Source organism: Octopus bimaculoides, chromosome 10 (genome assembly GCF_046866305.1).
Source record: "Octopus bimaculoides isolate indiv1 chromosome 10, ASM4686630v1, whole genome shotgun sequence".
NCBI lineage: Eukaryota > Metazoa > Mollusca > Cephalopoda > Octopoda > Octopodidae > Octopus > Octopus bimaculoides.
The window spans coordinates 78020800-78047648 of record NC_142937.1 but is presented as its reverse complement, the minus strand read 5'-3'; the positions used below and the strand labels follow the sequence as shown (position 1 = coordinate 78047648).

The window sequence follows — 26849 nt, the reverse complement described above, 5'->3', positions numbered from 1 at the left end:
TTACCTGCTATTAGTTTGTGGGGAAAGAAGATAATATTAATCAACACTACACGTGTTTCTGTCCTGGTGGTTTGTTTTACTAGGCTATACCTAATGCATAAATCCGCCAGTGCGTCTTCAGGCTATTTTCTCTTTATTATTATTATTAACGGATCCAACTTAATCCTACAAATTCTAAGATATCTTCATTAAAAATAAGAATAAAAATAAATATATATATATAACTTCCTAATATATTTTTACAAAATTTTAAAAGATTTTAAAAATTAGATAATTATAAAATTTTAAAAATTCATAAAAATTTATTAAAATTAAACACTTAAAAATACAATGGTGATATATATATAAAGTGCTAAACATTAAAGAAACCCTCTTCGACTTTTTTTTATAAGCACGTCAAATTAAACCGCCTATCTATATAAACTTTACGGGAATTAATAATTTATTGTTAAATTTACCCCTATAAATACAAGTATATATTACTATTATTATGTCAAACGTAAGTTAATAATATTTAAACAGTAAAAAACCTCTATATATGTTATACATTTCTTGAATAAAACTAGTAAATGAAACTATTTACCACAGTTAACAAAGGGAGAATACTTATCTGCATATTTACTCCTTCTTTAACCTGTACAAATGGCTGCACCTTCTGTCCTGTGCTAAGTATTATGGGAATAAAATACACTACTCTAAAAAAAATTTGTTAAGACTAATTTCATGAGAGGTTGAATTTAAGGGGAGATAATAATAAGATACTCTTATCTTAAATTGGATTTTTTCTAGTTTTAAAGATTTAGAGATTTTTTTCTTTTTATTTCTTTATTATTTTATATATATATATATATATATATATATATATATATATATATATAAAGTACAGTGTATATTAAAATACATAAGAGGAATCCAGTAAGCGGATTCCTCTTATGTATTTTAATATACACTGTACATTATGAGTAATTCTTGGTCTTTGAACTAAACTTTCATACGCAAGGCCACTTAGAGGTGAAAATTTTATTAACTTCTATTTCCCTTTGATACGATTAATTATATATACATATATATATATATATATATATATATATATATATATATATATATATATATATATATATATATATACATATATAATAAATTCAAAAAAGGATAAAACACTTTTACAAGAATTTTATCAAGAAGCCAGTGTGTAAAAAAATTCGTTAGGGAAATTTCTATTCCCAAGAATATAAGTATTCGTTTATAATGCCCTTTATATAAATATATATATATATATATATATATATATATATATATATATATATATATATATATATATAAAGAGAGAGAGACAGAGAGAGAGATAAATAGATAGATAGACAGACAGACAGACGATAGATAGATAGATAGATAGATCATCGATTGCACATAGTGTATGTGTTTTGTTCATGCGCCAAATTTGCTGCAACATAGCGTCCATGGAAAGTTCTCTACACAACGGCGACCGATAATTTTTTAAATGACTTATTTCCCATTACATTTCAGACAGACTCATTGCTGAATTGCTGAATCAGAAATATCATGAAAGCAAATATACTGCTCAATATCACTGTTGCTTAACCCTAACCACTTCAGCATGTCCCTAAGTGGTTGACAATATGAGCATCTCTGATCATGAGCAGGAGTAGTGGTAGAGCATCACAGCCATTTGTTGAAAGAGAGTCTTTGGGGTTAGAATAAACGTAACAAAAGCAAAGTTTGAAAGAAATAGCCATTTTTTCATACATTTTAGGGGTAAGCAAATAGGAAATAACAGTTATTATCCAAGGACAAAAATCGTGTTACACAGTGTAACAGAACCTGACCGTATTAAGGACTGTTTATTAAGATAAGAGCTGCTTAACAATCTACTTGCACTTAACTTTAACTATATTAAGTAGGTATTTGCTAAACAAACATTTACCAATAACTAAATATTTGATTAAATAAATCTGTAATATTCTGTTGTTTCTTTTATTTTCAGATCTTATTCAATCGACAACCACGATACCAATGACGACAGTAAGTCATTTTTTTTAACTTAAAATGACGCAACACTCTATTCTTATAATATAGAATTGGATCGTTAGCATAAAATATATTCTCCCGTCTAAAAAGAAGCTGTACTGGATCGAACTTAAAATCACATTGCTCCATTCTGTATCTTTTATTAGAAGGTTGCATTGGCCTGTAGCCTAAAATCGCATTGACCCAAGTCGAGGCCAATACTTATATAATCCTTATATATAGTCACATTTACTCCAAAAATAAAATCGTTTTGTTTCTTAGTCAAATTTTACATTGCACTAAATCTTAATATCCCGTTGGCTCCTAGCCGGCATAACTACAGGGTTTTACCCACCAGACTTTGGGAGGTCATAACTTTCAGAAAAATGAATATTTTTTAATGAAATTTTCTATGCATATAGTATTTACTATGTAGAATCCGGTGAAAGTGTTTTGGAATGGGGGTGGGGGACAATTTTCGGAAATTCCAACAGAGTCCACTTAAATTCTTCTTAACTTCCAGGAAAATTAAAGTTTTTTCGTGAAATTTTCTACAAATATACCTTGATGTATGTACATTTCGAGCATGTAGGAATTTTGAAGGAAACAACTGCAAGTTATTTTTGAGAAGCGTTCCCCACTCGGTGGTGTTTCGGAGCAAGTCGTCCATATTTGTTTCATTTTTCTCTATTATGTGCGTATGTGCATCCGTAATCTCCCCACCAGAAATTACCAAAAACACATAATGAAAATAATTATAACAAGTAACTGTAGAATATGTGGAGATGGACAAGAAACAATAAATCATATTATCTCTGGCTGCCCAGTCCTGGCTAAGAAGGAATATATTCACAGACACGACAGAGCTGGGACCTATATACACTGGAAGCTATGCCAACACTATGGAATAACAACAGAAAAAAGATGGTATAAACACACGCCAGAAAAGGTCACAGAAAACGAGAAAGCAGCCATACTCTGGGATATGCCAATACACACTGATAGAGAAATTATGGCCAATAGACCAGATATAGTTGTCAAAGATCATGAAGAAAAAATGCTTTTTAATTGATGTATCAATACCAGCAGATGACAACGTTTCTCTAAAGGAAATGGAAAAACTTTCAAAATACAAAGACCTAGAAATAGAGGTAACTCGAATGTGGAATCTAAAAACAGAAACAATTCCTATCATAGTAGGTGCCTTAGGTATAAAAAAAAATATTCAGACAAATACATACCAAAAATACCAGGACTTACAAATGTATATAACATACAGAAAATTGCACTACTGGGCACTGCACACATCCTACGCAAAACACTTTCAATACAGTAACCATAAGAGCATCACAGCAAACCACAGCACATACCCAAGGCACACAGAGCTGCGCTCGGTAGTGAAGTGGAAGCACGTTATAAAAATAAAACTACTGAACAATAATAATAATAGATATTTGACCTGTGCCAGTTGAACATGTCTCTTAGTGGTTGATAAGTGCATCTCTGTTCACAAGCAGAAGTAGTGGGGGAGCATCATAACAATCCTTTGGTATTTGAATAATTCACCTCTGGAAACATGGGTGTTTTGCTCATCATCCTTATTCAGGGACCTTTTGAACAGGATGGGCAGCTCGACCCGAAGAAAATTCTCACTGGACCCATTCTGCAAAGACTTGTTCTGTTTACCTTGATATTGAGGTACCATGTCACACACATATGGTTGTGATGTATGTGACTGGTGTACCCTCATCACACGGGTAGTAATGATGGGTATATTAGGCTTCGTATATATGTACCCCCAGTGTCATTTTGATGACATGCGTTGCTCTCTCACTCAATGTTGATGATGATGATGATGATGATAAGTTCAAATTTTAGCACAAGGCTAGCCATTTCAGAAAACGGAACAAGTCGATTGCATCGACTCCAGTACTCAACTGGTACATATTTCATCGACCCTGAAAGGATGAAAAGCAAGGTCGACCTCGGCGGAATTTAATCCGGTGTGCTAGCGATTCTGCCAGTTCGTCACCATAATAATAATAATAACAATAATAATAATAATAATAATAATAATAATAAAAAGGTACTGAAAAAAAAAAGGTAAAAAAAAAGGTACTGAAACCTATTTGAAAATGCAAATACAGGAAGTGCAAAAAATCGTGTTAACTGGAATGACTCATGTACTGAGAAGAGCATTATCGCTGTGAAAACAACATCAAAACATGAATTTGCGTGTGTAAACTGGGAATGCATACAATGAGTTTCCCTGCCCTAGGTGTACGGAAAACACTCGGCGAGAAATGGAAGAAAATTTGAAGAAACAAGAAAAAACAACAACATAATAATAATAATAATAATAATAATAATAATAATAATAATAATAATAATAATAATCCTTTCTACAATAGGCACAAGGCTTGAAATTTGTGGGGAATGGGTAAGTCGATCACAACGACTGGTACTAAATTTATCGACTCTGAAATGATGACAAGCAAAGTTGACCTCAGCGGAATTTGAACTGATAACTCAAACACGAATGAAATGCATTGTTTATTTTGATATGAGATCACCAGGTAGCGCACATATGGCTGTGATGCATGTTCCTGGTGTACCCTCATCAGACGGGTCGTCATGGTGGGTATATTGGGCTTCGTATATTTGTACCCCAGTGTCACTTTGATGGCATGCATTCCTCTGCTCTCTCACTCAATAATAATACGACAGCAGAATAACAGGAAACGTACACGAACAAGGTACATACCTGGACGAAATTATTTAGCTTTTGTTTTTGGTACTGTCTTCTGTGTGTATCACGAAAAGATATTGTGTAGATCAATGATTACTACCCCATGTACAAACTAAAGCATTCAACATAATGTCGTGTTATATTCTGAGTAATAAAATTACCAATTATATTTGCAGTCTTCCTGTACAATTTTTGGAAAGATGTTGTGTAGGGATTCCGTCACATGTGCGACGATTTGTGATGGCCAAGTAGAATGTTCCGATGGAAGCGACGAGAAAGGTTGTAAAACAACAGGTACTGTATATAAATTGATACCTATGTACATTCACACATGCACACACGCACACACACACACACACACATACACACACACATACACACACACACACACACACACACACACACAAACACACACACATACAAATATACAGTTTCGTTTCCATTGTTCAAATGGAAAAGTGGGCCAAAATTATATATATAGTTCTGTCTGCGTGCATGTATGTGTGAACACGCATGTGTGTGTGTGTGTGTGTGTGTGTGTGTGTGTGTGTGTGTGTGTGCGCGCATGTGTGTATTTATGTATTTATGCATGTATGAATATATGTAGATAAATAGCTAGCTAGATAGATAGATGGATGGATAACTTTCTTTTATTAGCCACACAGGGTTGTACACAGAGGGGACAAATACAATTGAAAAGCTTTTCTTTTAGAAAAAAAGAAAAAGAAATTTGATCAAAAGGGATCGGTAGTAAAGAGAAAAATGAAAAAAACAAGAAAAAAGGATCAAATGGGATCGTATATCACAGAAAATATCAATGGTGTAACAATGGGGTAACATTAGGTTTATCCATGGAGAGAAAAGCTTACGGAAAAAGACCACGGTAACCTCACCAGGGAATAGACACATGAGAGCAAGGTGCTCTCTCTCTCTCTCTCTCTTTTTATTTTTCTCGATTTACAGGATCATGCTCAAAGAGGTATCGTCACTCGCACGCACCATCTTTGCTACATTTACCCACCTTTTAATGAAACTTTCACGAGACAAAACCTGCCTCTCTATTCTCACCTTCCTTTTCAAGTGATACTTGAAAAAGTTGATGAGCGATTGACCAGAGAGGTAGGTTTTCGTCTCTAATCCTTTCGCTCGGGTCCACCACACACATTCTTTCACCGTGGCCACCAGTATGATGAACACTGCCTTGCCTTCCCTGTTGAGGGATGGTGGCGTAGCAATTTGCACAATAGACTCGGCTGACAGGTGGACTCGTTCCACACGTGACAGCAGCCGTTCGGCATAAGCCCACAGGTCGGAAATTTTTGGACACTGCACGAGTGCGTGTAGAACGGTTTCATCGCTCTGACCGCATCTCGGGCAGGTCGGTCCGGTGTGTCTCGAACCGTGCCTGTACAGCTTATCCCGAACGGGTAATGCTTCTCGATAGCACTGCCAGGCCAGGGATCTTTGGTGGTTGTCCATAGGTCCCGGCCCGGAAGTTTCCTGAAAAGGCGGGTCATGTGTTCCTCGTCGACGCCCAGATTCTGCCCGAGATCGTCGTCGCACCTACCCTCCACTAATCCTCTATAGAACTCTTTTGTGGAATTAAAGTTGCACAAGATTGGTCCCGGACGGCAGAGTTGCTTGAGAGGTGCCATTCACCTAGCCTAGGTCTCTGTTTAATCCACGACTGCAGTTCGGTTAAGGAGACGAGCTGCGGTAAAGCGCGCCGCACAAACGGCGACCACACCTGTTAACCGTCTTCTATCAAGCGCCGGAGATGTCGCAGTCTCAGCGCATGTCTGCGCATCATCAACCAGGGCATACCCAGCCTTCCATTTAGCAGCTGTTGACAGCAAATGGATCGCCTAACCATCGGAACGCTTCCCTTCCACAAGAAGCGGAAGAGTATGCGTTCCAGTTTGGTGATGGTAGGGTCGGGACAAGGCACGACAGTCAGACGGTATTCGATGACGGATGCGATGTACGCGTTCTCCACTTCCGCCCGACCTTTTAGGGATAGCTTCCTCTCGGCCCATTGCTGGGTGTGAGTGATCACCCTAATCGTTATTTCGCCCCAGTTCTTCTCCATTTGGAGGTCCGGACCGAACCAGACTCCGAGCAATTTAACCGGCCCGTCGATCCAGCGTCCCACAGTGGAGACGCTGTTTGACGGCATGGGCCTGCTTCTCCAGGTGCCGAGCCGCAAGCCCACTGACTTATCCCGGTTAATTTTTGCTCCCGTTACCGCTTCGTATTCTTTTAGTCTCTCGTCGACCATCTCGATGTGCTTTTGGCTCGACACTATGACGGTGACGTCGTCCGCGTATGCAGACACGCTCGTCCCACATCCCAGCTCTCGTGGGATTCCCTCAGCGTCGCCAGCTTCCGCAACACCTGAAACTACGACTGCACCATCTCAGATACACACACATGCCTAAACACGGTCGCACGCGTGCGTGCACACACACGCGAGCGCACATGCATGTTGAAACACACTTTATAATGTGCAACGCAAGTCACGGTCTTACATATGTATTCTAGTGAAAATATACTTCAATATTTCAACACTGCACTCATCTTATGAATAAGACATATACCGAATCTACATCATTGTGTAACTAGTTTTCATTACATCCATCTTGTTATGTCAAGTCTGGATTCAAATGAAGATGGAGTGCTTTGATGTACATTACTGCTGTTATAGTTGAGAGGAAGAGCAAAGCCTGGGCGGCATGCCACAGTTTGAGATCTGTATGAAAGTCGGATCTTCCTAAAGACTGAAGATTTGTCTCTTTGTTGCTGCTGTGGTGTCTGTGCTGTTGCATTTGTCTGAAAGAAACTCACTCAGATGGTGGATGGGTACTACATGAGAATGCTGACGATGGCCCTAAATATTAACCAGTATACACTGAGGACGAATATTGATGTGACATACCATTGAGTAGGTCATTTGTATACTCGTAAATAAACGAAGTTCCCTTCACAAAATGTTATCCAGTTCAATCCCATTCCATCGCACCCTGGACAACTGTTTTCTACTATAACCTCGGAACAACCAACGACCAATCAGGGAAATTTCATAAATGAAACTGCGTAAAAAAACCCTTTGGAGGTAACATCCATTTCACTTGATTTGTGTATTTAGTCTGTACTCTGGATGAAAGCTTTATTGAAGCCCACGGAGACTTTAGCAGGATCACATTTGTTGCAAACATTTGAATCACCTGGTCATCTTCGCACATGTCTCAAAAGCACCACAAGGAGTCGTAGTTCTCTTATTTCTCTTATTTCTCTATTTGCTAGAATTAGAATTCTATTAAACTGAATATTTCGGGGCCACAAAAAGATATAGAAACCATTTCAGAATAGAGTATTCACCCAATCTCCGTCACTCGTGTCTCACCTTCCTGTCATAAAGTCCTTGCAAAACTAGCTATACGTGTTGACTGTTGTGAAACAGTCCGTAGTCATGAGTTTCAAACAATAATAGCAACATTCTACAATGTATAATTTAAATAAATAACTTTTCTAAAATCACTCCAACACTGAAATATTATAAATAATTGCTATCGTTATATTTTTCAGTCCCTACTACAGCACCTACAACAGGTAAGTTTATTTTTATTTACAAACACAAATACATCTGCATATAAACACACACACGCACACACACACACACACACACACACACACACACACACACACACACACACACACACACACACACACACACATACATAAACAAACAAACACACTCGCAATCACGCCCAAACGCATTCAAGCATATACTCTTTAGTTACAGATATTTTAAATATTGTACTGTACTTATATTTCATACTAGCTTAAAAGCCGTACTCCGTGCGGACTTTTAGGATAGCTCCTATAGAGGGCTAATGAAACCTGCGGCCCAAAACTACGGGGCAGAATACTAATAAACCGTATATTGGTATCCTACCATTTCACATTTATATCACAGAGAATCACAACTGGAGAATTTTGTATCACTGTGATATTTAGAGATTGCTGTAAAGCAACAGGATAAATAATAGTCTTGGTTTTACCATTTGGTGTGAATATGAAGAGATTGTTGCCATTTCCAGCTCTGGAACAACCAACATAGACCTGACCATGGGAAAAGCACTGCTGCATGAGGTGAAGTCCAACAATTTTCAGCGATTGTCCTCTTGTAAATTGACATTGCAAAATTCTTACTGGATATTGAAGTCTCTTGAATTTAAAGGACTTGTCTGCTGGAATCAGTGGAATTCTTTGAATAAACTCATTTTCTCCCTTTCCTCGTCCAGATGTGGTTGCAGTTGCTTGTTCTATTGCACTGCTATGTGGGATCCAGATTTCTCAAAAGCATTTTTGGAACTCCTTTCTTCAATGTCAGTTTGTGAGAAGACATTCTAGGAGGATCCAAAGAGTTAAGAAACTCAGTAGTTATTATCATAGAATATATATATGCGTGTGTGTGTGTGTGTGTGTGTGTGTGTGTGTGTGTGTGTGTGTGTGTGTGTGTGTGTGTGTATACATATATATATATATATATATATATATATATATATATATATATATATATATATATATATATATATATTGTGGCTTTGTGTCTGTGTTTGTCCCCCACCACTGCTTCATAACTAGTATTGGTGTGTTTACGTTCACGTAACTTAGCAGTTCGTTAAAAGAGGAAAATAAAAAAAGTACCTGGCAGAAAAAAGAAAGAATTGGTGTCGATTATTTTCGATTAAAATTCTTCAAGGCAGTGCCCCAGCGTGGTTGCAGTCCGATGACTAAATAAGGTGAAAGAACCAATAATTTTTTTAATAAAACTTTAATTTGAGGGAGGTAACTCTTGGTCTCCAATGTCAGTAATACCATGGCAATGAAACCTGATACGGTCGCTTTACCTTCTAGAAATAACAACCCAAATGCTTTTAAATCAGATCCTAATGCTGGATGTTCAAGAACCAAATAATGGGCATATTTTCAATCCCGGGATCATCCTGATTCCAAAATGGTATAATATGTCTCTATAATATGTCTCTGGTATAATATGTAGAGCAAATGTAAACTGAGATACAGGGGCTCCAGAGATACAGAGAGAATTTCGCTTTTATTGATATAGATTTAGATAACATAATTTCGTAATAGATAACACAGTTGAAACATATTTCATTCACTGAATTATATGTACAGACGTATTTTAGTAACCATCTACTACATCATGTGAACACTTCGTTAGTCTTATGAACAAGACTTGTACCGAAATCAAAGACATCACTCTGTTACTGTTTTTCATAACCTTCATCTTGTTAAGTCAAGTAAATACATCAATGAACACAAAGTGCTTTGATGCACATCGTTGCTTTTATTGATTACAAACCTACGCTACGTCCCACATTATTAGGCAAGTCAACCTTCTCTCAATAAATAAATGTATATTCGTTCAAAACCAGTTGTTTTCCCACTGACTGTTGGCAACACCTATCTGCGCACATTCTGTTCAAGTAAATCGGATCTGTGCAGACGCCAACATATGGCGCCCATTTTTGTGATTGGGCAACATTTTCACTGTCACAAATTATTAGGCAAGTATAATAAAAATGATGACTGAGTCAAAGCAAACATTTATTTAATTCAACGGTTAAGGTTTAACAAAAAATTATTATTGAATTTGTCAAGGTGATGATATCCTCTTGTGTCATGCTTTGAGCACCATCTATAATAGTACCCCAGAGGGCAACTTTACTTGAAAACTGCCGTCCATCTTGATAAACGCATCTCTTCAGACACTCCACAGGTTCTCGATCGGGTTAAAGTCAAGGAAACAAGGTGGCTACTCTATCAAAAGACCTCCAGAGAAGCCTATTTGCTGCAGGTATTCTCTAGAATTCTTCGCTGCATGAGACTGTGCATTATCTTGCATGAAGACCAACTTTCTCTTGAACGAAAATTTTTGCTTTTTGAACTGCAGTTGGAAATTGTCCTTTAAGAAGTTAACATGTGTTTTCGAAGTCATCTTAATGCCATCTGGGACTTTCCGTGGCCTGACCATCATATCACCAATGATGCCAACCCAAAACATAACCCGACCCCCTCCCACTAATTGGCGTCTCAAACGATGAGAACGGCTCCCGCTGATTGATACCCAACCTTTACTCCAGCCATCTGATTCATCAAGAGTAGCACGGCATTCGTCAGTGAACAAAACTGTTGAAAAATCTATCTTAATGTATTTTTCTGCCCATTTCAGACTCTTCTGCTTATGACAGGTTTAACATTCCTGGCTACCTGCTACAATAGACGACACCTGGTAATTTTCGATACGTCTTCCCTGCCACAACTTTTGAAGATTTCTCTATTTGTCAGACATAAGTTCCGCACAACTTCCCTTTCCACGCGTGATAAAGTAAGATTCAAAGCAACCCTCGACTTACCCTTATCTGCCCTCGACCGAACAGGAATAGGAGATTGCACAAATTTCTTCACTCTTCGGTGATCTCTTCCCAGTATTTTGATATTTCTATGGTTGTTTTAACTTTTCAAAACTCTGATACGATGGCAAACTTCTCATTCGAGGTAAGATCACGTTTCTGACCCATAATGACACTTAAGTTGGGCATCTGCCTAATAATTTGGGATATCAGAAATGTTGCTGCTACACAATAATGGCCATCGTTTGTTTTCGTTTGCGCAGATCCGATTTATTTTAACATTGTGTGTGCAGATAGGTGTTGCCAACAGTCAGTGGGGAAACAACTGGTTTTGAGCGAATACATATTTATTTATTGAGACAAGGTTGATTTGCCTAATAATGTGGGACGCAGTGTATATTTATATGACCGTTTTATTCGTAGATATATATTTACCCTTTTTTATTTTCTGCAACATATAATGTCACATGACTTTCCGTTAGACGAGAAACATAATACGTGGAGTTTTGTGCTAGCTGGCTCTTGTAATCCAAATCAGTATCCTTTAATAATTTTAATTACGAGGTGACGGACCACCGACACAAAGATGGGTGGTACGTTTTATATTATTGGTTATGTTCTGTTACGAACCCTTTATATTTAAATGTAAGCGCACGTATTGATGATTACAGAGTTCGCTTCAAACCATGATTTCCGGTTCAGTTCCACTGTTTTCTCCGCGACTGTTTTCTATCGACGTCTCCGTCGACCAAAGAACTGCGGTTGAAATCTCATAAATGAAATCGTATGAGTATGCGTCGGAGAGACCATGTACTATACTGACAGTGCATGAACAAGCAAAGGCCATCAATTGGAGGGGCGAACTTAGAAATAAACAAATGTCTCCATTGTGCTGAATTTTTAATGGATTTGATGAAGCCGTTGCCTATATTGAGAATGAATGCCCACGACTTGCCCCAAACAATATAAGCTGTGGCAATATGATGCGGTAGCAAAAATGCTGCATTGGAAACTTTGTGAAAAGTGGGGTTAGGAAAGGCAAGACATGGTACGAAGACAAACCACAGATAGTAGTTGTGTTGGAGACTTGCAAAATCCTGAGGAATTTTCCAATCCAAATTGTTCAGGTCCTTGAGCACAACACACCGGGTCTAGTGGCGGTAGACAAGGTGGATCATATGCACTCTATTATTGATGTTGTGTAAACCTTTGCCTAACGAATAGTTAAGAAGGAAGGCGAAAAAGTAGACATATACAATCCTCATAAATACAAGATAGCTCGGCTGTGGAAGATGAAAAAGTTGAAGATAGTGTCATTTATTATAAGGGCCTTGGGGACAGTAACAGAAAGTATTAAGAGGAATATAAAGTAAATGGGAATAGTATTCCCAGTAGATGTTTTGCAAAAGTTTTGTCTCCTTGGCACAGCCAGATTCATAAGAAAATTACTAGATAGCTTGGCACGATAGCCAGTAAGTAGCAAGCCCGCTACAAATGCAAGGCTAGAGCAAGTTGACAAAACCTTAGTTAAATGAATAATGGAGCATGCGAACACTATAGGTCGTGCCTATACTAATTGGTGCGTTGGGAATATACGAAATGGTGTTATGACCAAGTTGTGAGGGTTTTACACTGGAAGCTTTGTCAGAAATGGATATTTGAAGCTGGATGTGAATGATATGATCATCGATCGGGTTGAAAGAGAGCTTGAGTCGGAGAAATGCAAAATTTTTCGGGGTTTTCCAATTCAAACGGATAAGAAGCTAGAAAATAACAGACTAGTCATAACAATAATAGCCATTGAAAAGCGAAGCTGTTTATTAATTTATCCATCATGTCCGTTTGATTCCAGTATTGTAAAGAAAGAGGATGAGAGACAAAAAAATATAATCCCTTAAACTTTGAAATTACAAAAGTTTGGAATATAAAAACTGTAAAGGTTGTGCCTCTAATAATTGGTGCATTAGGAACTGTAAGTAAAGATATAGACAAATGGCTGGAAAAGATTGGAACAGAATTCCTGTAGAGCTTCTACAGAAACTTTGCCTCTTAGGGACAGGAAAGATTATCAAGAAGATTCTAAGCACTGGAAAGACTATTGAAAGCTAGTGTGTACGTAAGGTTAGAAGTAGTAACCTGCTACCCACAGAAACTCTACCAGGAATTAGAACGAACCTGAGTCAAATCAATAACAATGATAATAATAATAATAATAATAATAATAATAAGGAGAGCAGCACCGGGCTGAATAACAACATGGATGTGCTACACCGGGCTCCCTATACAAAAACATATCTAATCCAATAACATCGATGGAATTAGGCAACAGAACCGGTGGAAGATTTGAAGGAAGCGGTCTTTTAACGAAGATAATTTTTTTTTTTTTATATTTTTTATTCTTAAAAAATGAAATTTCACTGCAATACAAAGCACAGGTCCTCCTATGCACGATGTCTCAATGAAACACGTGCAATCACACACGCAAAACCAACACCGGAAAGTTTACAAACTATATAAAAAATAAATGGTACAAAATAGTAAGTACATATATTGAATAATTACGCATACACTCGAACGTGTACACAATGATATACACGTTTTGATACCCATAGAACTACACATGCATCTTAATATTTACACAACTACGTGAAAATCACAGGACACACTCACGCATACGAAAACACATATCACAAACGAAGCAAAACCAAAACTTTTTTTTTCTTCTTTATTTATTTTCATTTTGTGAACAAACACAGACAGTGAACCATTCATAAGTTTAAAACGCCACACACACACACACACACACACAAAAAAATACACTATGCCCGGAGATAAATCTATCAACAAAAAAATACAGATGAATACCGATCTGCTAGCCTTAAAAAACTACGCTACGAGCAATGTTTACATGCTGAGAACTCGGTGACGGTGTTGTCTCAAAAAACTGACCCTAAACAGACAAATCCGTCCCCTAATGTCAACGCCAAAGCTCGTCATGCCTCAATGATAACAAGAACAAGGCAGATCACAAACCAGATTGGTCATCGACCGAATCACAAAGGGCCACTTACTCGAAATAGATCTGCTAGCCTTAAGAAGCTACGTCACGAGAGCTCGGAGACGATGTTGTCTCAAAAAATGTACCCTAAACAGACAGATCCGTCCCCTAGCGTCAACGTCGAAGCTTGTTATGCCTCACTGTTAATAAAACAAAATATAAACCGGAATGGTCATAGGCCGGATTATAAAGGACCACTTACTCGGATAATGAACCAGATCCGAGACGAGAAATCTGCTACTGGTTCAAATCTTCCCGACACACAGGAGCTGGAAGTACCCCACAACCGGAATAGTCCAACAGATGGCCATCCATGCTCGTCATCAAATAACCAAAAGAAAAAGAATGAAAAATGGTCTAGGGAAGATAATAAAGAAGTTCTTACAGCCTTCTACCATGCCATATATTTCCCTACAGATAAATCTAATACTGTACAAACCTACTTAAATTGGAGACAGAAACACCTTGAAGTAAGACCCTACATAGACAGTAACAAACTTGCCAACGTCAGAAGAAACATTATGAAAAAAAAATTACTAACTGAAGTAGAGATTGACCAAATTAAGCAAGCAGTAAAGGATAAAAAGAATGAAACTGCAGCTAAAGAAGATAGTACAGAGGAAATAATTATAAACCACTCCAAGGCTGATGAAAATACAGTAATGATTGAAAGAGTTAAGGTAACTGATAGGCAAAGTGAAATACTCTCTGAACCAACCATAAACACTAATGCAGGTGAAAATCAAATAGATGAAGGAAGTCATACAGAAATCGACGCAACAGAACTACATGATCTAAAAAATCAAATCATGATTGAATGGCTGAAAATTAAAGAAACTAGTATGAATGAACGCGACACTCTCCCCAAAATTCGCAATTCTAACCAAAACCTGAAAATAATTGGTAAAATCCGCCTTGCACTTAAGGATATAATTTCAGCTAATGATGTTGATATTACAGATCTCAACCACCTGTACTATGCATCCGCAAGAATCTCAACGATTCTATGTGGTGAAAAGATTAGAAAAAGACAACACTCCCACAAAAAGCCTTCTTGGCAAGAACGCATTCAACACCAAATTAAGCTGCTTAGATCTGACATAGAATGTTTGAAAAACCTTAAATTTGACAAGAGTATCAAACCTACAAAGACCCAAAAACTAAAGAAAAAATATAATATGAAAACCATAGTTGACATTGATGCCACCATAGAAACCATCAAGCAAAAGGTATGTGCTAAAGCTGCCCGCATAGCAAGGTATGAAAAGCGTGTTAGATTCTTCCGAGATAATAACATGTTCAGAAATAACCCCAAAAATTTCTACAGGAAGATAGGGAAAACACCAGTAACAATAAAGTCTGTCCCATCAAAAGAAGAAGTGCAAGAATTTTGGAATAAAATCTGGGCAGAAGATAAAACACACAATGAAAAGGCCCCTTGGATTGATAGAATATCTACAGACCTAGACTCCTTAGAGGAGCAAAAGTGGGAGGGGGTCAAGGTAGAAGATATAAGATCTGCTCTCAGGAGGTCAAGCAAATGGAAGTCTCCAGGAAAGGATAAAATTCCTAACTTCTGGTTGAATGCCTTCCCAGAAAGCCATGAACTGCTAACAAAACTTTACAACGATATTTTGCAAAATCCTAGTTTGATGCCCTCTTGGCTAGTTAATGGTTTAACATTCCTGCTTCCAAAAAATGAGGAAACAAACGAACCAAAAAATTATCGCCCCATAACCTGCTTAACAACAATGTATAAGACGCTAACATCTGTCCTAACCGAGTACACCTATAGTTTTTTAATACAAAGTAGCATATTCCCTAATGAGCAAAAAGGGATGTAAACGTGGATCTTATGGTTGTAAAGATCAGCTACTCATCAATAAGATGATCTTAGAAGATTGTCACAAGCGACACAAAAACTTGTCAATAGCCTGGATAGATTATAAAAAGGCCTTTGATAGCCTACCACATAGCTGGATTAGGAAATGTCTGGAAATGTATAAAATAGCTCCTACTCTGCGAAACTTTTTATCTGTAAGTATGAGATCATGGAGAACCACACTGATGTTGAACAATGACAATGAATCTCTAAATGCTGGAGATGTAAGAATTTCATGTGGCATTTTCCAGGGTGACTCACTATCACCACTCCTCTTCTGTCTAGCCCTAATACCGCTCTCAAAATTGCTCAATGATGCACAGTATGGTTATAAAATATTTGATAAAAATATAAATCATCTCATTTACATGGATGATTTAAAGCTCTTTGCAAACAATGACCAACAACTCAAAGGCCTACTAGCGATTGTTAAACAATTCAGTGATGACATCAGGATGCAATTTGGCCTTGATAAATGTGCAAAAGCTACCTTTATCAAAGGAAAAATGACAAATACATCTAATGTGAACTTTGACCAGCAAAATGTAATAAAAGAGTTAGAACCAGCGGAGAGCTACAAATACCTAGGGGTAATTGAAGGGGACAATATCAAGCACTCAGTGATGAGGGAAAGGATCAGAAGAGAATGTTATCGCAGGGTGAGAGCAATACTGAAGACAGAGCTGAACGCGAGAAACAGGATCGAAGCGATCAATGCTCTAGCCATACTAGTCGTGACTTACAGTTTCAACATCGTTAACTGGTCAATTACTGAAATATGTAATGTTGACAGAAAAATACGAAAACTATTGACAATGCATAGAATGCACCACCCTAAGGCAGATATAGAACGTCTTTATCTGCCAAGAAAAGAAGGAGGCCGAGGACTTCTACAGCTGGCATTATCAATGAAGGTAGCCACAATTGGCCTAGACACCTATCTGAAAAACTCTGAGGACTGGATGCTAAAACTTGTCTTAAAATATGAAAGCAAGAAAGCATCTTACTCAGTAACAAAACAGGCAAAGGAATATCTAAGTGAATTCCAATTGCAACAAATTCAAGAATTAGACGAACTAGAAACACCTGCAGAAAAAGCTAAGCGCTTGAAAACCCGTGCTAAAATTGCTGCCTTAGCTATTATGACTGAAAAATGGCATGGAAAACCTCTCAATGGCAAATACCCAAAGAGAGCGAATAATGCAGATATTGACAAAGCCCTTACCCACCAATGGTTAATGGCCTCTGGCTTGAAATCAGAAACAGAGGGGTTTATCATAGCAGCCCAAGATCAATGCCTACCTACAAAGAACTACCAGGCCAACATATTAAAGAACGGCAGTTCCCCATTATGTCGTATATGCCAACAACAAAATGAGACCATCGATCATGTTGTCTCCATGTGCAGTCTGCTTGCGCCTACAGAGTATCTCAACAGGCATGATAGAGCTGCACAATATATTCACTGGGTAATATGCAAAAACCTGGATTTGCCCCATGATAAAAACTGGTGGGAACACAAACCACCCCCAGTACTTGAAAATGATCACATTGCACTCCTCTGGAACTTCACCATTCAAACTGACAGAAAGATAGACGCAAATAGGCCAGACATCATACTGAAAGACTTCAGACAAAAATCATGCCTCCTCATTGATTTGACTGTCCCAATTGATATAAATGTATCTGTCAAGACCTACCAAAAACTGAGCAAATATAAAGATCTTGAAATAGAAATTAGCAAAATGTGGAATCTGAAGACGAAAACAATACCTATTGTCATAGGTGCCCTGGGAATGACAGCGAAACGGGCTGATTACTACCTAGCTCAGATACCAGGAAACCCCAAAATGGCTGAAGTTCAAAAGATAGTGCTCATGGGAACTGCCCATATCCTACGTAAAATACTGTCTATGTGATCTCAAATTTTAAAGCAAACACATAATTTTCTTATGGTTTCTTAAACATTCACTTGAACAAAACTGTACAAATACAAATATATGGTACTCTAGGCATAACACCTACATGAACTTCTAACTTGTTGTCTCTTGAGGTCTCTGGGTGAGACTTGGATCCAACTTGTACAAATGCAAAACAAAAGTCAAACATAAAATAATAATAATAATAATAACGAACGACACCGGGGATGTTTAACATGTGAGAACGATAAATCACTGCTCCGAAATTTATCCCAAAACATCGGAAATAAAGACATCGCATGGAGCCAAAAAATAGCTGACAAAGGGTTGGACTATATCCGAGTAAGTAATACTCATTGAAATTTATTTCTATTTTTCCAAATATAATGATGTATTTTAACTTGATACCTCCACTACCCGCACAGCGATCGTAAACACACGTGTTACATCAAAATCAGACCATCTCCAAACCCAAACACCATGTACAAAAAAATTACAAACAGATTAAATAACACCGGTATTATTCCACCCAAGAATAACAACCGAGAAGTGCGTACTGTAAGCTTATTACGCAAAAAGTACGAAGATCTGAACGTGCAAAACAATCTGACAACAGAAATGAACGAACCGATACCCTACGAAAACGATGACCGTCAAAATAAAGGGCCGGACGTTGTTCCTCATGTCCCGCAAACAAAACCAAAATGGCATAAATGGACACGTGAGGAATACATTTCGATTCTACACGCTTATTTCACAGCAGTGCTCTACCCAAAAAACGAAATAGCAACAACACATACATATAAAATATGGAAGAAAAATAATGTAAATAAAGACCTCGATAAAACAATGAACCCTAACAAACTAGCTAACATACGAAGATATATTCTAAAAGCAAAAAAAATATCAGCAATAGAAATAGAACAATTGAAAGGAAAAATACATCAGGAAAATCTAGATAGTAGTCACACAGCAATGCCAAATAATAATATAAACACTGAGATAGCAGAATACGAGGACAAACGTAACATTTCCGGCAAAAACGAAGTAAACAAAAAACAACAAACCCAGACCGTAGACATGTATAAAAGTGTACAAAAAGCACCAATCCAGAACACCAAAGACAAACATATGAATGAAAAGGAAGGCAAAACAAATCTAAAGCCTGGGAATAACGAAGGAAAACCTAATGATTACGATACTATGAAAATGAGAATAACCAAAGAACTGAAAACCACAGATCTTAGAATGGACCACAGATTATATCTCCCAAAAATCAAAATAGACAATAAAACAACATCAATAATAAATAGCATAAACCTGGCCGTCGCGGAACTAACAACCACAGAAACAACAGGCAATATCACTGAGCTAAATGACATAATATATGCGGCAGCCACTGCAGCCACAAAAGAAGCAGGATACTCACTCAAACCCATCCGAACAGGAGTTCTACCACCCAAACAGACCTTGTGGATAAATAACATCCAAAACAAAATTTAAAAAAAGAGAAAAGATTTATCGATTCTCAACGAAATTAGTAGACAATCAACACAACTAAGTAACAAGAAGAAAACAAAAATACTGTACAAATACAGCATTGCAGAAAAAGACTTACCTGAGGCAAAAGAAAAACTAAAGCAAGACATCCTTGCCAAAGCACAAAGGATCCGCCGGTATGAGAAACGCCAACGTTTCTTTGAACAAAACAAACAGTTCAAATCCAACCCCAAAAAACTCTACCAAGAACTGGGTAAAAATAAAATAGACATTACTGCAGCACCAACAGCAGAAGAACTGGAAGAATTCTGGAAACAAATATGGTCGGTGAAGCAACAACCCCAGAAAAGGACCATTAAAACAACGAACTTAGCACCTGAGCAACTCTGGACCCCTATAACAACTGAAGAGGTCACCCAGGCACTGCAAAGACTAAGCAACTGGAAGGCACCTGGACACGACAAGATCCCCAACTTCTGGTTAAAACACCTGCCTGGAATGCATAAAAAGCTGGCAGAAAACTTTAACAACATACTAGCAGAGCCAGAGACAATGCCTGAAAACTATCTTAATCCCTAAATCCACGGAAACGGAGAAACCACAAAATTATAGACCTATAACCTGTCTCCCTACGATCTACAAAGCCTTTACTGCAATGATATCGCAGAGATTGAGTAAGCACCTGGAAAATAACAACCTGTTTCCAGAAGAGCAGAAGGGATGCTGCAAGGGCTCATACGGCTGTAAAAATCAATTATTGATCAATAAAGCCATAACTGAAGACAGCCGCAGAAAGAAGGAAGGCCTCAGTATGGCCTGGGTGGACTACCAAAAGGCTTTTGACAGTGTTCCCCACAGGTGGATTCTCGATACACTAGCTATAAACAAGGTGGCATCAATTATTATAAAATACATAAGGCACTCCATGAAGAAATGGCAGACAGTGATACAGCTCCAAACAAAAGAGGGACTTGTGAAAACGAAAGCCATCCCCATTAGAAGAGGAATATTCCAGGGAGACACGCTCTCTCCACTCCTGTTCTGCCTGGCACTCATACCTTTAACAGAATTGCTAAATAGAACTGGATGCGGTTACAAATGCTACGGAAAAGCAGTCAGCCACCTTTTATATATGGATGACCTAAAATTATATGCTAAAAATGATAAAGAGCTAGAAACACTACTACGGACAGTACACGGCTTTACCAAGGAAATAGAAATGAAATTCGGATTAGAAAAATGTGCCAAAGCAACCCTGAAAAGAGGAAAATTAGTTAAAAGTAGCAATATAACACTAGATAAAGCCAATGAAATAAGAGAACTAGACAAAAGTCAACCATACAAATATTTAGGAGTCAGTGAACTAGATAGGATATAACATACACAAATGAAAGAAAAAATAAAGAAAGAGTACTATAAACGAGTTAGATCAATACTAAAAACAGAGCTCAATGCTAAAAACAAGATAATAGGTATCAACACTTTAGCTGTCCCAGTTATAAGCTACAGCTACAACATCCTTAACTGGACACTAAACGAACTATCTAAAATAGACAGGAAAACAAGAAAAATAATGACAGGATATAGGATGCACCACCCAAAGTCTGACATAGAAAGGTTATATATACAACGCACAGAAGGTGGCAGGGGTCTTATACAGCTGGAAAACTATCATAAAATAACCACCATAGGACTGCAAAAATACCTACTCCAGAAGCAAGGAAAACTAATACAAATAGCCACAAAACACGAGCAAAACAAAAAACTGTTTTCAGTATTTAAGGAAGCTGACAAATACAAACAAGAAATCAATCTACCTAACAAATACGAAGAAGAAGAAGAAGAAGAAGAAGAAGAAGAAGAAGAAGAAGAAGAAGAAGAAGAAGAAGAAGAAGAAGAAGAAGAAGAAGAAGAAGAAGAAGAAGAAGAAACAACAAAAGCTATAAAACAAATGAAATCCAAACTAAAACTAGAACAGCAACGGACCATGATAAAACGATGGCAAGAAAAGCCCCTACATGGTAAATACTGGGCTAAACTAAATGCAAAAGAAATAGACAGAGAAAAATCCCAGCAATGGTTGAGAAGCTAAAGACTCAAAGCAGAGGCTGAAGGATTTTTGATTGCTGCACAAGACCAAAGCCTCCCCACCAGAAATTACCAAAAGCACATAATGAAAAGAAACATAACAAGTAACTGTAGAATATGTGGAGATGGACAAGAAACAATAAATCATGTTATCTTTGGCTGCCCAGTCCTGGCTAAGAAGGAATATATTCACAGACACGGCAGAGCTGGGACCTGTATACACCGGAAGCTATGCCAACACTATGGAATAACAACAGAAAAAAGATGGTATAAACACACGCCAGAAAAGGTCACAGAAAACGAGAAAGCAACCATACTCTGGAATATGCCAATACACACAGATAGAGAAATTAAGGCCAATAGACCAGATATAGTTGTCAAAGATCATGAAGAAAAAAAATGCTTTCTAATTGATGTACCAATACCAGCAGATGACAACGTTTCTCTAAAAGAAATGGAAAAACTTTCAAAATACAAAGACCTGGAAATAGAGGTAAACTCGAATGTGGAACCTAAAAACAGACACAATTCCTATTATAGTAGGTGCCTTAGGTATAATAAAAAAAATATTCAGACAAATACATAACAAAAACACCAGGACTTACAAATATATATAACATACAGAAAATTGCACTACTGGGCACCGCACACTTCCTACGCAAAACACTTTCAATACAGTAACCATAAGAGCACCACAGCAAACCACAGCACATACCCAAGGCGCACAGAGCTGCGCTCGCTAGTGAAGTGAAAGCACGTTAAAATAAAACTACTGAACAATAATAATAATAATTATTATTATTATTATTATTATTATTATTATTATTATTATTATTATTATTATTATTATTATTATTGTTGTTGTTGTTGTTGTTATTATCATTATTGTCATCATCATACCCTGATACAGTATTAGGCAGTGGCTCTCATGGCTTCTGATCTTAACTAATTGAAAGTGTTATCACTTCTCAGACGGGTAGTCATGATGGGTAAACTGGGCTTCGTATATTTGTACCCCAGTGTCACTTTGATGGTATGCACTGGTATTATTTGATGGTATTATTTGATGGTATTATTATTATTATTATTGTTATTATTATTATTATTATTATTATTAATAATAATAATAATAATAATAATAATAATAATAACGACAAATAGTAAAAATAAAAATAATAATATCAATGACAATAATAATAATAATGAAAGGTTGGAATTTCGCTATGCTGTGATTGATGATACATCTAGTGATGGTGTCACAATAAAAACACTGGTAATTGCGCAACATGATAATTGCTATCTCATATGAGTGACAATGAAGAAACAAAATATTGTGAATAATGGTGGTAATGAAATTGAAGCCCCTGATGGTGACAGTGTTGCACCCAGCAGGCTCAGAGATACTGGTCCGACTCCCATTTGTCGTTATCCAGCAAGGGACCAGTACACACGATGTAGATTGAACAAACAAGTCAGTGCTGTAGTCATGGAGTTACTACCTGAGCAACCCCGTCGACAAAAATGGTGTTCATCTTAGAGGATACCGACAACGTATGTATGATCAATGGAGAGAAAGGGGGTTGTTTCAACTCACGGAACAGCGATTATGTGATGAACAAGCTACAGTAATAAGAAAAAGGTCGTTGGTTCACAGAAATAGAGTTCGAAGCTATCAAAAGACAGGTATTGGAAAACAGCAGCAGAGGAAACGATGAAAATACAGTTCCTACTGATAAAAGTAATTTCATAGCAGAAAACAGAGGTGAAATCTCTTATAAACCACAAGAAAAGAACAGTGATAGCTTGCTCGATGACAGACATATAGATGGTTTGGAAGAAGACAATAAAATTGATGGGGACAAGACAGATGGGCAAAAGGCAATCTACGATAGAATAAAGGCAAGGCTGCAGGAGAACGATAGCGATATTATTTGCAAACTTCAAAAGGTTGATCGGTGGAAATTAAACCAAAAAAAAAACCGGAAAACGTGAATGAAATTCTGAAGTACATCACAACAAGAAACATCATTGGAACAAACAATTTGATCAAGACAGCAAGTATTGTTGTAGCAGAAAATGCGGGTGCTAATATCAAGAAAAAAGAAATATAATGGGAGTGACAAAATAAAAGATCCATAGTGGAAAAGAAGAATACAGGCAAGGTTAGATATGCTCTTGAAGAACACTTCTGTGTTAGACCGAAAAGAGAAGAGGGAGCTTAAAAGCGAGCAAAGATGTAGGGCACTGAACAAGAAGTATGATATTGAAAGAAAGAGCTTGAAAGTGGTAGTGGAGGAACTGTAGCAGCGCAAAGAAAGCAAAGATGGTAAGATACGACCAAAGAATGAAGGGTTACCACCAGAAGAGGTTATTCAGAGTAGATCAGAAGAGATTCTATAAAGAAATAAATAGAGAGTGTACAATTGAAAAGCTGATACCAGATAACATTGAAAGTCAAAGGTTTTGGAGTGACATCTAGAGCAAAGACAAAGAGCACAAGAAGAATGCTGAATGATTACAAGAACTGAAACAAACAGTAGTCGATCCAGGCAAGACTAGTCATTTCAGTTATGGAAGTGAAGGAAATCAGCAAAACAATGGGCAACTGTAAGGCCCCGGGACCAGATGGAGTTCAAGGCTACTCGATCAAAAGATTTGGTGAATGTCATGCACGAATAACTCCACAACTCAACACCTTGTTAAATGCCGACCAAGTAACACCAGAGTGGTTGACATTGGGTATGACACAATGCTGTGCTTGAAAAACATCGAAAAGGTCAATAAGGTAGACAATTACTCCACCCGAAAAGTGACACAAGCAGACTATATGTACCAAGAAAAAGAGGGGGAAGAGGACTGATTGGATGCACACACAACATTAGAGCAGAAGAAAACAACATAGCATGGTATGTAAACAATACCACAGAACCACTATTATTGGAAATAAGAGGGTCAGGCTTGTATTGGATGAAAGATTGCAAAGATAAAGCATTGTACAAGGACTTGAGAATGAATGAAACTGAAAATAGGTGGATAAAGAAACGAATGCATGGACAATTTCATAGGGATGTTGAAGATAAGACATAGAGAGAAAATAGATGGCTGTGGATGACTAAAAGTGATTTAAAACCGGAAACGGAAGCTCTAATCTGTGCTGCCCAAGTGCAAACATTAAGAACCAATTACAACAAATACATAATAGACAACACATCAGAAGTGGTAAGTGCAGAATTTGAGGATAAAATGATGAAACCGTATGGAATATTACCAGTCAATGTACACCATTAGCCCAGAAAGAATATAAGAAACGTCAGGACAATATAACAAGGATTGTCCATTGGACACTGTGCAACAAGTATGGACTTAACAGAGCAAAAACGTGGTACGAACATAAACCCAAAGGCATCATCGAAAATGATAATTCAAAGATCCTATGGGGTTTTATGATTCAGTGCGGCCATGAGATAGAGAATAGGAAACCAGACATAATGTTAATTGAGAAAGAGAACAAACTATGCTGAACCATAGATATAACATGCCCAGCTGACAACAAGGTGTGCGATAGAGAAGAAAGAAAAGTCGAGATATGACAGGTTCGCTTGGGAGTTTAAGCAGTTGTAGTCGCTGAAAAAGGTGATAGTAGCACAAATAATTGTCGGAGCCCTAAGAACAGTGAATAAAAATCTTGAGAAGTACATGGAACAAATAGGGACTTCAATAAGGGTGGAGCATTTGTGGAAAACAGCACTGCTTGGAACCGCTCGGATACTCCGGATAGTGCTCGAAAACTAAGGGGTGTTACCTTAGTTCACTGGTAGCGAACAGCTGGCACCGTAGTACATCTCCAGTGTTAGAAGCTGTGCAAAGACAATAAATATTAATAATACTGAATTTAATTGATTGGAAGTGCCTTGCTATAAAAGATGGGCTACAGCAAACATTCTGCTCAATACTACAGATTTGCTTGTCATTTGTTTGACCTTAACCAGCTGAGCATGTCACTTTGTGGCTAACGATATGTGCATCTCTGATAACGAGCAGAAGTAGTGGGGAAGCACCATAATCATGTGCTGAGGGACATTTTTGGAGTTTGAATAATTCACCTCTGGAAACATGGATGTTTCGTTCGACAGCCTTAAACAACCTTTATTCAGGGACATTTTGAGCAAGATGAGCTACTCGACCTGAAGAAAATTCTAACAGGGCTCCGCCTGCATGGTCATGCGCTGTTTATCTTGATATGAAATCACCATGTTGTGCACGTATGGTTGTGATGCATTTGCCTGGTGTAACCTTATGGGACGGGTAGTCATGATGGGTATAATGGGTTTCGTATATTTTACCCCAAAAAGACAAAATCGACCCTGGCGGCATTTGAAATCAGAACTTGAAAACAGACGAAATGCCACTAAACATTTCGCCCAGCCTGCTAACGATTCTGCTAGTTTGCCACATTATTATTATTAATAATAATAATAATAATAATAATAATAATAATAATAATAATAATAATAAGCATGATCATTATCATGATAATAATTATCGTGACAACGAGGACGATGATAATAATGATAACAAATCGTTTGATGAAAAAAATAGAGCCTATCAATTCCAGAGAGGATCGTGACATGGCGATCCGCGAATCTAGGTTCATTTGGTGAACTGTATGAGACCTAACAAATACATGTATGGCGGTGAAACGGGACAAATATGCGTCTGTGTGTGTATGTACGCATGTATGTATGTACGTATTATGTATGCATGCATCTATGCATGAATGTATGTATACACGCATGTATGCGTGTGTCTGTATGTATGTATGCATGTATGCTCGTATGTATATATGTATGCATGCACGCAAACATGTATGTATGCACGTATGTATGTATGCATGATGCATGCATGTATGAATGTATGTATGTATGCATGTATGTATGTATGTATGTATGTATGTATGTATGTATGTATGTAAGCGTTCGTGACATTTATATGGTTTTGTAAGATGAGAAAGGACAGCTCCATTTAAAGAGGGGTCCGAAATTCACCTGCAAAGCATAGAGGGAGAAATCATGATTCGAGTTTTCGGTGAAAAGACGCTAGCAAAGCAAAATATTCACTTCAGACTGCAAACCTGAGCCTTGAGCTTCTAACAAAATGGAGTCTGTTAAAAGACAGTTGTAAAGGT

General features: G+C 37.5%; 1 protein-coding gene across 1 annotated transcript in view; it reads left to right on the top strand.

Annotated features, from left to right (window-relative positions):
- The window catches only part of LOC106880792 (uncharacterized), a 204223-nt gene that overhangs the window by 121975 nt on the left and 55399 nt on the right, over window positions 1-26849 (top strand). Inside the window, exons 40-42 of the mRNA XM_089358814.1 lie at window positions 2006-2043; window positions 4954-5071; window positions 8363-8386. Coding sequence (XP_089214940.1) covers window positions 2006-2043; window positions 4954-5071; window positions 8363-8386 — 180 coding nt within the window. The remainder of the gene's footprint in view (window positions 1-2005; window positions 2044-4953; window positions 5072-8362; window positions 8387-26849) is intronic.